Source organism: Canis lupus, chromosome 21, assembly GCF_003254725.2.
Source record: "Canis lupus dingo isolate Sandy chromosome 21, ASM325472v2, whole genome shotgun sequence".
In the NCBI taxonomy this organism is placed as follows: Eukaryota; Metazoa; Chordata; class Mammalia; order Carnivora; family Canidae; genus Canis; species Canis lupus.
In genome coordinates this window covers 36,436,048-36,451,425 of record NC_064263.1, presented here as the reverse complement: position 1 = coordinate 36,451,425, position 15,378 = coordinate 36,436,048, and the positions used below count along the sequence as shown (strand labels likewise).

Below are 15,378 nucleotides of genomic sequence, written 5' to 3'. Positions count from 1 at the left end.
TAAAGAATCCCAGGGTGCACTTGGTCTTGTCGGAAGGCCAAGGTCATCATTGTTTAAAAATTTCTCCCCTGGCCTTAAGCTACTTACATCCTTGGATTCCCAGGAAGCCACAATGTGGGGTGGGCGGCGGGGCAGGGGGAGGGGGCAAGAGTCCAGGCCTGAGCATCAGGGTGACCTGTTTACAGCTCCACCACTCACCAGTCATGATTTCAGAGGATGGGTCTCTTCTGAGCCTCAGTTGGGACTAATGTCACCGTCTTTGGAACTCTTGTAGGAACTAAAGGAAACAATGTATCCACATTGTATCGACACACTTGGCCAGTGCCCAGCACACAGGGAACACTCAGTGGATGGAAGGCTTTTTTATGCAGGGCTGTGCTGCACCCACACCGGAATCACAAACCCCCCGGTTCACCCACAGCACATAATCACATGCCATTTTCAACAACATAACACTTTTGCAGATAAAAAAGGTAACCCACACTTTCATTTTCTTTATTTTTCATTGATACCGTATGAATACAAAGTTTCTAGAAAGCTACAAAATGTCTACCACTTTATCAAGAAGGCATCAAAATGTGTCACTTTGCAAAGACATGAAAACACCTGCAGGAACTGACACAAAAATAGCATTTTTAGAGTGATGAAATAATTGCACTTAACTGTCATGGATATTAAAGTTATCACACATATGTACCGCGAAAGCTAGAATACATTTTTTTTTTTACAAAGCACTTTATAAAAAAATTCTCTGCACACAAACCCTATAATTTTCATATAACTATCATACTAAAGATAAATTCACTTTAAAGCCAACACTTAGAACATTTTTTTAAACAAAAAGGTACCAGTACCTAAACACAGACATTAACAAATACAAGAATACTGTACTGCCAAGAGGTTTAACCAAATGCCTTTTTGAAAGTTTCTGCAAATAGTTTAAGAAAACGTGTGTGAGAATTGGCCCCCCCACCCCCATCTCTCCAATCGACCGAGGGGAACCTTATCACCCAGGGCCAGGTTCCCGAGCCCCCTCCCAGCTGCAGTACAATATCAAAGCGACCACTGACCAGATGAAGCGCTTACGTCACAAGCCCATCGTATACACGGGACACAAAGACACCGACTGTGAGAATCCCATTAAGTCATTTAGAACGTGAACAAACACACGTGGCAAAACCAATTTACATAAAATTTAAGCATATTCAAGAATTAAAGGCTATTCGGGTTTCTTTTTTAAACGTCACAAAAATTTTTTTTGTTGTTGTTTTTCAGGCACGTACTGTTTTTGTTTTTTCTTTTCTTTTTTTTTTTTTTTTTTCCCTTCTCTGCAGGCAAGAGCCTATGGACAAAGGCCTACAGAAGTGAATCTTTCAAGGAGGTAACAGGGAGATGTTTTTTTTTTTTTTTTTTTTTTTGTTAAGAAGTGCAGTTAATATCTAATTTACACAGTCAAACTAATCACAGAAAATGACTGATCCAAAAATAATAATAACAACAATAAAATAAGAGACCGGTTTCCAATTGATTTATGCCTAGGTTCTGTTAACCTCTCAGAGACAGGGGAAGGGAAAACCATCTCGTAATGGAAGGCAGACGAAGGAGTCTACCTGAGCGAGGTGGAATCTCCTGGAATCTGACCCCATTTAATGAGGAAAGAGGGAACATAAATGCCATTGCAAATAAACTAAGACGATGCAGTGTGGCGTGGGACTCACCCCATGCGAATTCACAAAGAATAAAACAAGCTACAGCCTCAGGAAGTAGGACAATAAATACCAATATTTCATCTCAGTTAATGGTGCAGGACTTCAGCGAAACTACCCTCGCAATGCAGTAAATTTTAAACACAAAAACCTTCATTCTGAACAATATAAGCAATGAGCTTATGAGAGAAAACTATTGCCAAACAAAGCACAGTAACAGCTGAAAAGAGAAGCAGATGAACAAGTATTTGATTCATTTCTGCCCGGGTGCGGTACAGCACTGACAGGGGGCCTCAACTCAAGCGGCTAACTACTGCTCGTGTTAGCTCATTTTCGTTCTCACCATTTGATTTTTTTTTCCTTGTAGAATTTTCTCTAAATACTCACAACTTGGTGTGGATAGAAATCACTCCTGAAATTTCAGAGCCCAGACAGGGTAATCTTAAAGACACCAGGGACAGACGAAAGAACGTAACGCATTAAGAGTTCAGAGGCTAACTTTCAAAGATGTCTCATGTCATTCTGAAGTCTATATTGGTAAAGGACAATTTTTTTTTTTTTTCTCCTGGCTTTTGTTTGGCTGGTGTTTTCGCCTTCTGGTCCTTTCCACTCCTCTTCCTTACCTCTATCAGTTTTCCCAATCTACACAAGGTTTGGATAAAAGCCAACAGCGGACTCTTAAAGGGCTGCCCTTTGGAGGGCTGGACCATTCTTTGAAAATGCCGAATTGTGAATGGTGCTCTTTGGAAGTTTCTCATAGCACATTCGTACACAACACTCAGAGTCAACGTTTTCGCCGTTGAGAAGAACACTTCGATTGTAATGACCCTAACTCATTTTTTGTTTTGTTTTGTTTGTTGTTCTGCGCTGGCATCTCAGTTTGAGGCTTCCAACTTCCAGAAGTGGTGTCACTGCGCAAACCAGAGAAGCGCGCGCTGTCGTCTGCATGGACAGGAGAGCCTCCACGGAGACTGAACACGAACACGAGGGGAAGGACAGCGCTGTCCACCGGCCGGAGAGTCTGTCGTCTGCGTGGCAGTCCCCTGGCGCGGACGCAGGGCTGGGGGGCGGGCGGGGGCCCCCGGGGGCGCGGACACGGGACGCAACAGTTCCCGGGGGCCGTCCTGCCGCGCCCTGGCGGACAGAGGCCTGTGGTTGGTTACTCATCCTGGTAAACCAAAGGCATTACGGTGATCTCAGAATATTTTTGGTCTCTCTACACAAATTATCGTTATATGGCAGCACTTTTCTAAGCTGGAATCTCAAACCAAAGGCACTTCCATGCTAGAGCGCAGAAGATTCATAAATAGCTAAGTATTTGGTCGTGAATTTCGAAGGCAACTTTAAAAGTACAATTTGCTTTTCATAGTAAACCACAAAGTTGGAAAACCTTCCGTTTTGGTATATACGTTTGAGAGTGCGGTCAAGAACCGACTGCCGTTCAGTTTCCGATTTTCGACCAGGTGGGTCGGTTCCCTAGAGGGCTGGAGAAAATTGGGCTTACAAAAGAGAAATGAGAACCGTTTTTTGTTTTTTTGTTTTTTGTTTTTGTCTTTTTTTTGCCTGTGCGGTTTCCAATACGGGGCCAATCAGTAAATGGACGCGGAGGGCTGGGTAGGACTAGGAAATCACTAAGGCACTGCTTACTGGAACGCTTTGGCAGCTCTGAATTTAAAACTCCCTAAAAAAAGTAACAGTAGTAAGAGAAATGCTTCCAGCTTACAAAAGGGCTCACAGTTCCGAGGCAGCCTTTTGCACTGCACACCCTACACGCAACGTCTCAAAAGATTTAAGGCTTTTCAGAAATGACATGTGCAGGGCTTTGCCACAGAAATATCAACATAAAGAAAGAAGCAATGCAGACATATGCTCTCAATGTCACAGGTGTGAACACCAACACACAGAATTGGTTCTACCCTTCGTCAGGACAGGTGTAGTGTACCAGACAGAGCATATACAAACTTAGACAAATTATATGTACCTGGTTTGTAAAATTGACTGTCATCTCAAGACGATTTAAATAATTTATGGTTGTACAAAAACAGACCGCTAAAGCCACTACAGTATCGAGACCTAAAGAAGACTTGGGTTTAAGCCATCTGGGGGCTTGTAACACCAAGTGCTGGGAACAGGGGCTGCTTTTTGGCTGGTCTGAGTGTGGGACTTTGCTGCTGGGATGCTTAGCAGATAAAAATTGGACTCAGAGTCTGTGGCGGGTGAATTGTCTTCAGGGTAAGCGAAAAGGCTCATCAGCTTTTGTATCTGCTTTGTGGGTGCCTCGCGTAGCTCCCGTCAGACCCGAGGCTCCGTGGGAGAGGCGGCGTTGGCATCGGGGTGATGCCGTGCTCTGGCCGAGGTGGGGGGGGGTTCTTAGGTCTCCCTCTGTCCTCTGCTCTGAGCCGTGCACACCTTTGTAGGCATCATTTAGGCATGAGCACCAAAGTGGATCAAACTCCACCGGGAGAGGCCGAGGGTTAAGTGGCAAGGTCCCAGAGCCTCACCTTTACTCTGTCACTAACCAGCTGGGTGACTTTGGGCAAGTCACCTCCCTGCTGGGCCCCAACTTTCTCATCCACTAAATGAAGGAGAATAGATTGTGCTCTCTTTTAGCTCAATAAATAAAGGAAAATCTATCAGCCCTCTTCCAGAACTGGTCCCTCTCTCCTCCATCCTTAAAGGTGCAGCGTTCCAAAGGCTTTTATAAATTCTAAGAACAGCACTGAGTGTAGGGCAGAGGGCAGAGGAAGACCAGAGGAAGTTTACCGAAATGATGAAAGCTTTGACAATGAGTCCCATAAGCTCATGAGAATAATGAACACAGCTGGAACTTCTTTTAAAGCTGGTAAACTTAAGGAATGAAGAGCAAATCAGAGGCACCTTACACGGGTGAGCTGATTGTGGGGATGATGGTGACCAGCTGTTCCCAAGATCCTCAAAGGATGAAGGAATACTCTGCAGCAGGACAGACTCTGCTGTGAAAGAGGCTCTGAGCGGGAAGAGACCTGGACGTAATGTCATTTGAGTAACATTCCTACCTGCCTCTTAACGAACTGAAACAAGGCTCCTAGGATAGCAAAGGGAAAAAGAAAATCTCAAATATGGTTGTGACCTGTGAGGTCTAGGGCAGTGGTTCTCAACTGGGGCGATATTGTGTTCCGTGGGGCATTTGGCAACATCTGGAGATATTCTGGGTTGTGGCAACAGCAGGGAGGGTGTGAGAGAGGCCAAGGGTGTTGCTATACCTCCTACAATGCACAGGATCGTCTCAGCAGAACAAAGGACTGCTCCCAACCATCAACAGTGTAGACGCTGAGAACGCCTGGCCCAGAGAAGTTTAGACCTTCTGGGATTCCAGAATCTGTCCTGAAGAAGTCCTGATGGTAATTTTAGGTCTTTTGCTAAGATGGAAACGAATGCCAACAGACCAGAGTCCAGTTCTTCCGCTCCTCCCTGTGTGGGCTGGGGAAGATGGGCCTCCAGACTCTAGTAAAAGTATGAGATGTCCCTGACTCAATGCTGGTAGTACAGGGTCACCAGGATATCTGGTATCTGAAAGAAAGCAATAAGGACAGAGGCCTGGAAAGGCTTTTTTATGGTTTGGGAAGCTTTATAGATGAAGGGAAAAGACTGCTATCAAGGATGAAAGACCCAAGACAGATTTGGATTAGGTGCTACAATACAAATCCCACCCCAGCACCTAATTTGGCAGAGACACAGAGAGGGCTAAGGGTTTGGGTAACTGGGATCAGAGGTTAAGAGAGAGAAACAGTCTGCCCTGGAGAAAATTGTAGAGGAACAAGACAAGAAGTAAATTTTTTAAGGCTCTTAGAAATGTTTTGAGAGCAAAAAGCAAACCTCCAGGTTGTTCTTGTAAATACCCCAAACTTAGCTAGGAAGGCATCTGGGGGATGGGGGCATAGCCTGCCTGGGGTATGCCCATCTCTGGAGCCAACAGAACCGCCCTGTAGGGGCTCTTCTTGGGTGTATTTGTGCTTTGAAAAGTAAATCCCGAGAGCCCTCCCGGCAGCACAGAAGAGCTCCATCCCTGCGTGGGAATGTGAATCAGACCAACTTCTCTCCCGGAAGTTCTGGGATGGCTCTGGCCATAGAAGATCCTTTACACCCCTTCACTGGGTCCTGGCCCTGGGAGGGAGGGGTTTCCCTTGAGGAAAGATGCAGGTGACAGGAGCAAAAGAAACATCCATAGGAGGGGTGACCAAGAGACGTCATTAAGTATGATGACCATGGAAGAAGCTTCAGTGCCTGGGCGGAAGGCCAGATGGAAGGGCAGATGAGTAGGGCAATCCTTCAAAGGCCCACTTAGAATCAGAGAATAAACGTTAGTTTCTTTGCAGAGGGAAGACAGACATCATCCTACCGGCCTATCTGAGGGATGTGTGTTCCAAATGGGAGTTTTGCACTTTCTTCTCTGGTCTTCCCAGGAACCAGTGGCATGAGTTTGGGAGAGGTCAGGCTTGGTCTGGTGTCCTCCTATTTGCCACAAGCCAGCCACACACACCCTAGTGCTCATGACCACCAAACACTCTAATCAATGTGCCAGCAGGGTCAGAGCAGGTAACGGGACAGGGAAAGGGGTAAGTTCCTTGGACGTGAAAGAACAAGGTAATCATTTTCCAGCTTGATGAGAAAGCCTTGGTAGGTTTCACGACTTTACAAAACTTATTCCACGTTCTATCGTGTTAACCCACTCCTGGCAATTATAAAAAATGTCACTTTCCTCCGGGAAGTTGGGGCATATACCCTGTCTCCTTCCCAATGAAGCACTTATGGAAAGAACCCAAGACATGTGGCCATTTCAAACCGACTCTGCCTGGGTGATGCTTTGGAATATTTTGGGTTGGAAAGTTGAATTTCTCCTGGGAAGAGAACCTCCCCAAACAAGTCTGTTTGGAAGAGTCCGAGAGAGCACTGGGCCTCTCAAAGCTCAAACAAGAACTGTGACTTATTGAGAGACATTGAGGAAACAGATGTCCTTAAAGAATATATCTAGATCTATGGACGCAGACTGCGATATACATACATATCAGCACCGAGCAAACTGAGTGACACTGAATAGATGTTCAATAAATAGGTGTTTAATAACTATATATGTATATGTGTGTGGATGTACACACAAACACATAAGTACACATACAGTTATAGCAGGTTAATATGCGTGCTGGTTCACCAGAAATAATTTATCCACAGGCTGGTGAGGATGCTTGCAAGTTTCTGGGGAGCAGAGACGCTAAAACTGATGAGCCTTTTACTTGTTTGGTTGATGAAATTTCTCCCAGCCACAGGATTTTTCTATACTTTGCAGCTCACAGTGCAGTATTCAATGCCAATTTTAAATTTTTGTTATTAAATTTCAGTGGTTCAAACATTTACTCATCTTAGTAAAAAATTTGGTTGTCCATATAAAATATAACTGCACACACAAGACTATAAACATTGTACGTTTAGATTTTCAGTATTTATCTACTTATTGCAAAAAGAGCCATCTTCTTTTTTCATTAAATAATCATCACATTAGTACAATACAATTTTATATTTTTTAAATATACTATATATGTTAAGGATAAGGGGTGAAGTTTTCTTCCTTTGTAATACCTGTTCAAGAGTTTAATGGATTAAGAGATTAGTTTTAACCTTGAGAGAGAGAGAAAAAAAAAGTACAAATTTGTCTCATTAGAATATTTCTACCAAGCATTTAAGGCTATATTTTAACATTTGGTTTCAAAAAGAAAGAAAAGTTTCATTTAAAAAATAATTTAGTGAATTACATTCTTTCATAACTTCCACCCTAATTAGTTACAAAGATAAGTCTAAAGATTCTTAGTTTTGTGTACTAATTTACATTTATATTTAAAGATTAATTTTACTTGTATCTTAAAACAAGAATTTTATGTTGGAAAAAAAAAAAGAACTAAATACATTTGTATAAAGGCTGTAAATGTCCCATGGCAAATGCTCTGTCTCAAATTTTTTTCTACCACAATTAGAAATAGGTCTCTGCAGACAGAGACCCGGGTTCTTAAGGATCACCTTTCCCGAGGAATTGTGGGCCGTGGATCTAAAGAACACGTAGAAACAACTCGATTTCTCTTTTTACAACTGTACCAGAACTTCACAGCTACAATGATAGTAGGAACACATGAAAAAATGACTTCACTCAAACAGGATTTAGAAAAAGTCAGGGTGACCTCAGGGCCAGGGCACCCCCCTGCGTGGTGAGGTTTACAGTCATTCAATAATGGAGAGAGTGTGTGTGTGCGCACATACGTGTGTGTGTATATACAGATATCTATATATATAAATAACCATGTTCAGTCCTTTACAAGCCTGTAAATATGATGCTGTGCTCCATGTTCACTATTTGAAACTTCAAATACACAGGCCATGCAGAGGAGAGTTTCTTGTGTATCCCTGTTTGTTACCACCTGTTAAAAAAAAAAAAGTATATATATGTACATATACACACAGAGAGAGAGAGAGAGAGAGAGAGAGAAACCCACACGGATGAACACACCGCCCACCTGTGCCACTAGGACTTGCCTGGAGAGGAACCATCTGAAGCCCAGCAGGTAGACTGCTGGCGATGCCCCAGCCTCCCTCTGCTCCCTCCAGCACAAACTTAGGGTACTTATGGGTCCGACTTGAACCCTATCTGGACTTAGTTACCACGTGTAAGAAATTCCTTAAGGACAGGGTCTCACCCATAATCGGAGCCCACAAGAATTCGTATTTTTTGGGAGGGTCGATTTCGAGAATTCTGTCCCATGCGACAGTCATTTATCCCAGGAATTGCCTCCTAGCTTACTCCTAAGCTCCTACTAGATTTGTTTCACAGCAGCCCAGGACAGACGTGAGCCCCACGAACACCTGGCTCAGCGCTGTTAGCCAGCCGTGCTGGGACTCCGTGAAATACACGCCGTGCAAGGCACTGTGGCAGGGTCACGTCAAGTGACCACTCTTTCAACTTACGCAAGGCTTTTACCTTTTGAAATGAGCTCTGAAATGTTCACGTGCTTCCCCTCTTGGCTCAAGACTGTGGACTCCAGCTCTCTCCTCCTCGTGCCCATGGGCCTAGCCTGCATTATCTTCGGAGGCGGGATCTGACCCAGGGCGCCGTGGCCCCTGCCCACCTCCCAGGGCCATTCTCAGAAGGAACTTTCTAAAAGCAGATCTAGCCCAACTGCCCAACAGCTTCAGTGATACTATTATATGTGGTTTCTAGACAGCTCAGTCTCTTCAAACCCTGGGAATCTGAGGGCCTAGCCCAGTGCGTTGGCATGGGGTGTGGGGGTGTGTTCCCTGCCCTGTCAGGCTGTTTCACTCATTCCGTGTCCCCTACCCTCAAGGCATCCAAGGGTAGGGTCTCTGCCTGAAGAATAAAGATGCACACACTTATCATTTTCCCATCAGAGCACACAGTTCGGTCTGTAAGTACACCTAGATTTGTGTGATTTAAAAAAAAAAAAAAAGCCCACGTGAGCTGTCATTTCCTGAAGAACAGGGACCGTGCTTCCTAGTGACACGCTTGGCACTCCAGTTTTTTTTTTTTTCCACAGTTGTTTATACATTTGCTGAATGGATGGCAATCGACAGAACAGCCAACATGTAGTGACTGCTTAGCACGCATCCACTCGGTCTTAAATGCTTCACACACATCATATCATACGTGTTACAGGTCTGTGAGCAGGTGCCGTTATCAGCTCCTCTTTGGCAGAGAGGGAGGCCGTGTGTGTGTGTGTGTGTGTGTGTGTGTGTGTGTGTGTGAGATTAAAGGTTATAGAACTGTCAACTAGGGGATCCCTGGGTGGCTCAGAGGTTTAGCGCCGCCTTCAGCCCAGGGTGTGATCCTGGAGTCCCGGGATCGAGTCCCACATCGGTCTGGCTCCCTGGGGGAAGCCTGCTTCTCTCTGCCTGTGTCTCTGCCTCTCTCTGCGTGTCTCTCATGAATAAATAAATAAAAATCTTAAAAAAAAAAAAAACCTGTCAACTAAGAATCCCAGATCTGATTTCAAAGACCTGTTTCCTAACCATTAAGCCATGTTGCTCTAGACAAATGAATTGGTACAGTAATCAGTTCTCTCCCTCCCCCTCCACCCCTGGGTAATAAAGATTTTATTCAATACCTACCTGCTTTCCTGGTCTTACTTCCTGCCCCTTCCCTCACAAATCAGAGACTCCAAGCATGCAGGCCTTTTGTCCTGGACACCTCCCTCCCTCTCTTCCCATGGGCAGGAAATGCCATGTCCTGCTGCTTTTACCTCCCCAATGGTTCTTGAATCCATCCCCTTCTGCACTGCCAGGGCCCAGAGCAGCACCCAAGCGCCCGGACCCCCCTGCACCAGGGCCCTCCCCACCCCCAGGAGCCGCGCTGGCTCATACTACTCCCAGGGGTACACAGCAGCCACAAAAAACCTGTGAGGAGCAGAACTCTGATAACATCACTCTCTGGCTTAAAAACCCTGGTGGCCTGTATTCAACTTCCAAACTGTAGGGTGAAGAGAAAACCTGCCCTCAAGCCTCCAAGGCCCAGGAGACCCTGCCCCACCTGGCTGTTGCTAGCCGGCCAGCTCGCTGCTCCTTGCTCACGCTCTCTCCACGCCAGCCACCCCACCCTATTTCCAGTCTTCCTGCTTGTCTGCCCACCTGCAGTGCTTTTCTCTACCCTCTCTTCCTAGTCATCTGGCAGGGATGCCTCAACTGTTTCTTCCTGAGGGAAGCCGCCTCTGACCTCCCTCACCAGGTCAAACGCTCTTGTCACACGGTCTCTCGGCACCATGTACCTTCCTCTGCCAGCCACCTGCCACTGTTGGTTTGTCTCCTTTTTGTGATGGCTTGGCAAATACCTGCCTGCCTCAGACGCCTCCACGACGGCTGCCCCACCCCCAGCTAGTTCACACCCCAATACCTGACACTTAAGAACACACTCATGGAATGGCCCTTTTCTTGCTAAATTTGAAAAATACCTGTTTATCCATCAACACCAAGTAAATACCATCTTTTAACATCCCTGGGAATCCCCCCACTTCAATCCAGCCACAGTTATGTAAACTATCCTGTACGTCCAGGTGTCTGTTTCTCAAGAGGACCACAGCCACGTATTGTACAAATGTATTGTAACCATTTATTTACAGGCTTCTTTCCTCATAGCAGGCCAACATTTACGATGGGATAGGCATTGTGTTTTATCTGTAGTGTTTTCTGGCAGCTAGTCCCATGGTTTAGCTGAATGAATGAAAATATTCTCAACAACCTTCGAGGTGGCGTGCACAGACCCGGGCATTCTGTTTGTAAATGGAGGAAGAAACGGAGTTTACAGACTTTAAATAACTTACCCAAGCCCAGGTCATAGAAATAGAATTGGGTCCTAAACCCCAGTCTTCTGGTTCCATGATCATGAAATATCCTGCGAAGTGTCTTTCCTATTTTTAAGTCTTAATTTATGTCTATCACTAGCTCTGTGACCTCAGGTAAGCCTACCATCCCTCATCCGTAAAATGGGAATAAAGATGATCGCAGAGTTCTGCAGTGAGAATTTCATAACATTTACAGAAGATTTATTAGCACTGTGCCTGGAACCTCTCTGATCAACCTGACCTTCTTGCAAACTCTCTAGGAGAGACTATGTTCTATTTATCTTTCTCCTTTTCCTTTTTTTTTTTTTAAAGTAGGCTCCAGGCCCAACACAGAGCTTGAACTCATGACCCTGAGATCAAACGCCACATGCTCTACCGACTGGGCCAGCCAGGGACTTCCATGTGGCCAAGTCTAATCCTAGACTTCCCGATTAAGAGTCAAAAGAAAAAAAAAATGTTTCTAGAGAGCTGTATGTATGTCTGAATACAACTTCCAAAGGCGACAGGAATACTTGATCTATAATTTAGTTACTGTGGTCCTCAGTCTGTTTGCATATTGTCACTAAGGCCTCACATTTACAGGTTCACTTCAATCTCTGTTATCATCCCGATGAAATCAGAGTCTAGCTCACCAGCCAGTAAGGTCTGGACTTGATCTTTCTGACACAGGCTTTGTAACCCAATACCGAGTAAAATATCTAGAACTGTATCCAGCAGCTGCCTACTTCTGAGGAAGAGCTGGAAAGTACTATTTCTCCTTTCATGATCAGTGAGACTTGACCCTCGTAATCCAGGAGTGCTGGTTTAATTTCAGTTCCTCTAAAAGCCAAAATATTATTTCTAGCAGATATTTATTGAGAGCTACTGATTCTTCATAGCAAAGGAATTTCTCTAGTTGCTTACTGATACGTTTTGGAATTAATTTAATGTTCTCTGGACATTTGACTGCTTGAAGTCACATGCTCTGAAGGAGCACTACTGATTTGGTTTCATGGATTTTGTGGCTAACAGATGCCTTAAATTTCTTCCAGGCCTTGTTTTCCTCAGCTACGCTCTGCGAGGTAGGGTTAGGGAATGAGGCATATTCCTTAAAATGCTCAAGCAGACTCAGAACTGGTTTGTAAGAACAGCTAAGACTGCTTGAGGGTGGGCTGGCCATTCACTCAGAGAGTTTGGGTTAATTCCTAAGGCTATGAACTGTCTGTCCCTCCCAAGGGATGAGACACTCATTTTCTGCCCATCTGAGTACAAGAGTCACCTTTGGAACTAGCAAGAAACAGCTGTGTGACAGGTACCTGCCCGCACCCCAAACCGTGAACTGCTCAATTTTCACTAACGACCATTAAAGAACAAGACACTAATACATTTAATACTTATTAAAGAACAGGTTTTCCAAAGTTTCCCCCAGATTGCTAGTTTCTCATGGACACGGCTGAGAATCTGCTGAGAGACTCTCGCGGGAATAAATGAAAAGCACATGCAAAATCGTCTGCCAAGTTTTTGCCCGTCACGTGTCTGGGAACTCTTGGGACTCCCTGCAGCTCATTCAGCTATCCCCTATAGCAGTGGGACTCCATCTCAATGACCCGGGGACCTATAAAAATGAGACAAAAACCGTGATGCTGGGCGGGCCCCACTTTCAGGTATTCTGGTTTTATTTATCTCAGCTGGGGCCCAGGCCCCAGAAATTTCAAAAGCTTCCTGGGTGAATCTGATATGTAGAAGCATTTTAATTTTTAAAGTTTTACTTATTCGGGTTTTTCTACTGGTGTGAGGAAACTGGCTCCCACTGGCTCTTGAGAGTTAAATATGAAGAAATTTCGTAAGCTGGACAACGACTGGTGCCTTGAAGTTGACCTTGGAAGTGTATGTATACCATGGAAATGAGCAAATGCTAATATATCAGGGTGTTGAGGGGAGGTTGAGGGACAGGTTTGTTCTTTTTCTTTTTAAAGTAGCATACCACTGATTGAGAACCCTGATTCTCAATGGATCCAAAGCCTCTGGAGCCCTGATCTCAATGGATCCAAAGATCTTCTGTTCTAAGTACTCTAGTTCTGAATCCTAATAACAGATGAACAAAGCAGGGCTTCAGAAGACTGAATACTTGACCATGATACTGGATATCATCGTTACCCCCTTTTAGCAAAACTTTCCAAGTTTTGTTTTGGCATTTTTCCTTCGGTTAAATCAAAGAATGTTAATTTTTTAAAAAATGAGCCTTATGAAACCCATTACTACGTATTTTATAGGCAGATTTTTGAGGACAACCCTGTTTATATAACCTTACCAGGTCTCCAAATGAAGCCCCTAAGAGAAATCGGTTTTAAAGTTAAATATTAGGGGTCCCTCCTCTACTCCCTGGCATTGTCCTGGGGGTAACTGGAAACTTCTCCCACTGGGACCCTGACTACCACTGCTTTCACTTTCCCTTGAACTGTCCAAGTTTGGACCATACTTTTCAGTCTATTGAGAGTATTTCCTGGGCATGACATTCTCTTTTAATTTGTGTTTCTTGTGGTGCTGTTTCTTGTGGTGTTGGTTTGCCCTTTGCTATTTTAATGTCCGTTATTTCCTAGAAGGCCTTGCAATCCATCGTGAAATGAGTCAAAGATGAACCCACGGACTGTTTTGGTCCCATCGCGATCTGCATACTGTGCTGCTGGGACTTCCATGTGGCCGACACAGGAAAGACCTCGGCAACTATAAAAAATATAAATGCCTGGCTTCTATCCTCAGACATCCTGATTTCATTGATCTAGGATGCAGCCTTGGTGCTGGGCTTTTAGAAATTCCTAAGTTTTTTAAAAGTTCTCTGTGCCTTTCTAACATGCAGCTGAATTTTACCCACTTGAATTCCAGTTTTCTCAAGCTTAGAAAAGCTTATTAGCCCCGCCACATGAGACCCTGTCTCGTCTACAGACTCAAGTGCAAACAGAGCCCAAGCTTGCCCTGGCCGCTGAGGATTCAGATGGTGACCGACCACCAGCTCACGCAGCATCCCTACCTGGCCACCTGCCTGTCCCTCCCCACCAGCCCCAGACTGTGTCTGCCACAAGAGGAAAGAGGCAAAACAGTTACCAATAAAATTGTGAAGTTTTCCAAAACACTGTTCATCATATATTTCTCTGGTAAGTGTTTGAGCTTGTGGATGAAGTTTATCATATATTCACACATCGGGGAGCGGTTTATTCGGTACACAAACCGGCCGTTCTCAAACCTTGCATACTCCGTCTGTGAGGGGAAAAAGGAGTTGAGCACATTTACACTTCTGACTTCAAAATACATGAAAAAGCTATTGCTGCCTGCAAAAGCATTTTTCCTTTTTCAACACGAATCATCTGCTAAGTGCTGTTCTATTTACATAATTAAAAAAAGAATCCCAATGCCAAACTTAATGCCATGCTCAGCAATCCATTATTTTTCTGCAAACGAAAAAAGTGGAAACAGGATAGCTATAAAGAAGGGTTGTCTAGGTCAGAAAGAAATATAATCACCTACTTAGTGATTTTCTGCCTGGAAATCTGGGAGAGCGGGCCCAGTCAACTACAATTCTTCAAGGAGCCCAGAGAAAATCCTCCTCTGCTGTTAATACAGGCCTCACAGGCCAACGACCAAGGCAGCTAATTTCTCTATCTCAGGAAAAACAACTTCACAATGATCACGAGCTCCTGACTGGGAGTTATTTATGTTTTTAATAAACACGGAAAAGAAAGAAAATACTGGTATTGAAGATTCCCCAGAAGCACTCAGAAATAACACACCCCCTAGGTAGCCTTGGATCAAAGAGTACGAATTAAAAAGGAAATTACAAACTATCTCAAGAGTAATGAAAAGGAAAATACTTGACATGAAAATTAGGGGACACGACGAAGCTATACTTGGAGGAAACTTAACAAAGCAGTTTCATTGAGTTCATCATGAAAGATCAACAATTACAGAACCAACCACGTCTTAATTTTTTTTTAAAACCCACAAAATAAACCCAAGTTACAAAGAAACCAAAAGAAACCAGGAATAGGAAATTAATAAAGATAAAAGCTCAAATCGATGTTAACAGAAATAAAAAATGTGGACTAAATAAATTTAAAAACTGGTTTTTTAAAAAGTCAAAACAAAATCAAGCCTTCACAAGCTTAAGAGAGAAAAAAGACAAAACCACAATTACAGTAGAAACTGGGAGATTTGTAAAAGGTTACTTCATATAACTCCAAGGCAAAAAAAGACAAGAAAGAGTCTGATTCCCCAGCAAAATATGAATTACTAATACTGAACCATGAAGGAGAAAACTTGACAAGGTC

General features: G+C 44.1%; 1 protein-coding gene across 10 annotated transcripts in view; it reads right to left on the bottom strand.

Moving 5' to 3' along the window:
* Positions 1-474: 474 nt before the first annotated feature.
* Positions 475-15,378, bottom strand: part of TEAD1 (TEA domain transcription factor 1) — a 269,130-nt gene continuing 254,226 nt past the window's right edge. For all 10 annotated transcript variants that reach the window (XM_025459518.3, XM_025459522.3, XM_049099154.1 and 7 more), the window contains 2 exons: positions 14,159-14,311; positions 475-8,149 (listed from right to left, as the gene is read on the bottom strand). In XM_025459518.3, coding sequence (XP_025315303.1) covers positions 8,036-8,149; positions 14,159-14,311 — 267 coding nt within the window. In that variant the 3' untranslated portion in view covers positions 475-8,035. The remainder of the gene's footprint in view (positions 8,150-14,158; positions 14,312-15,378) is intronic.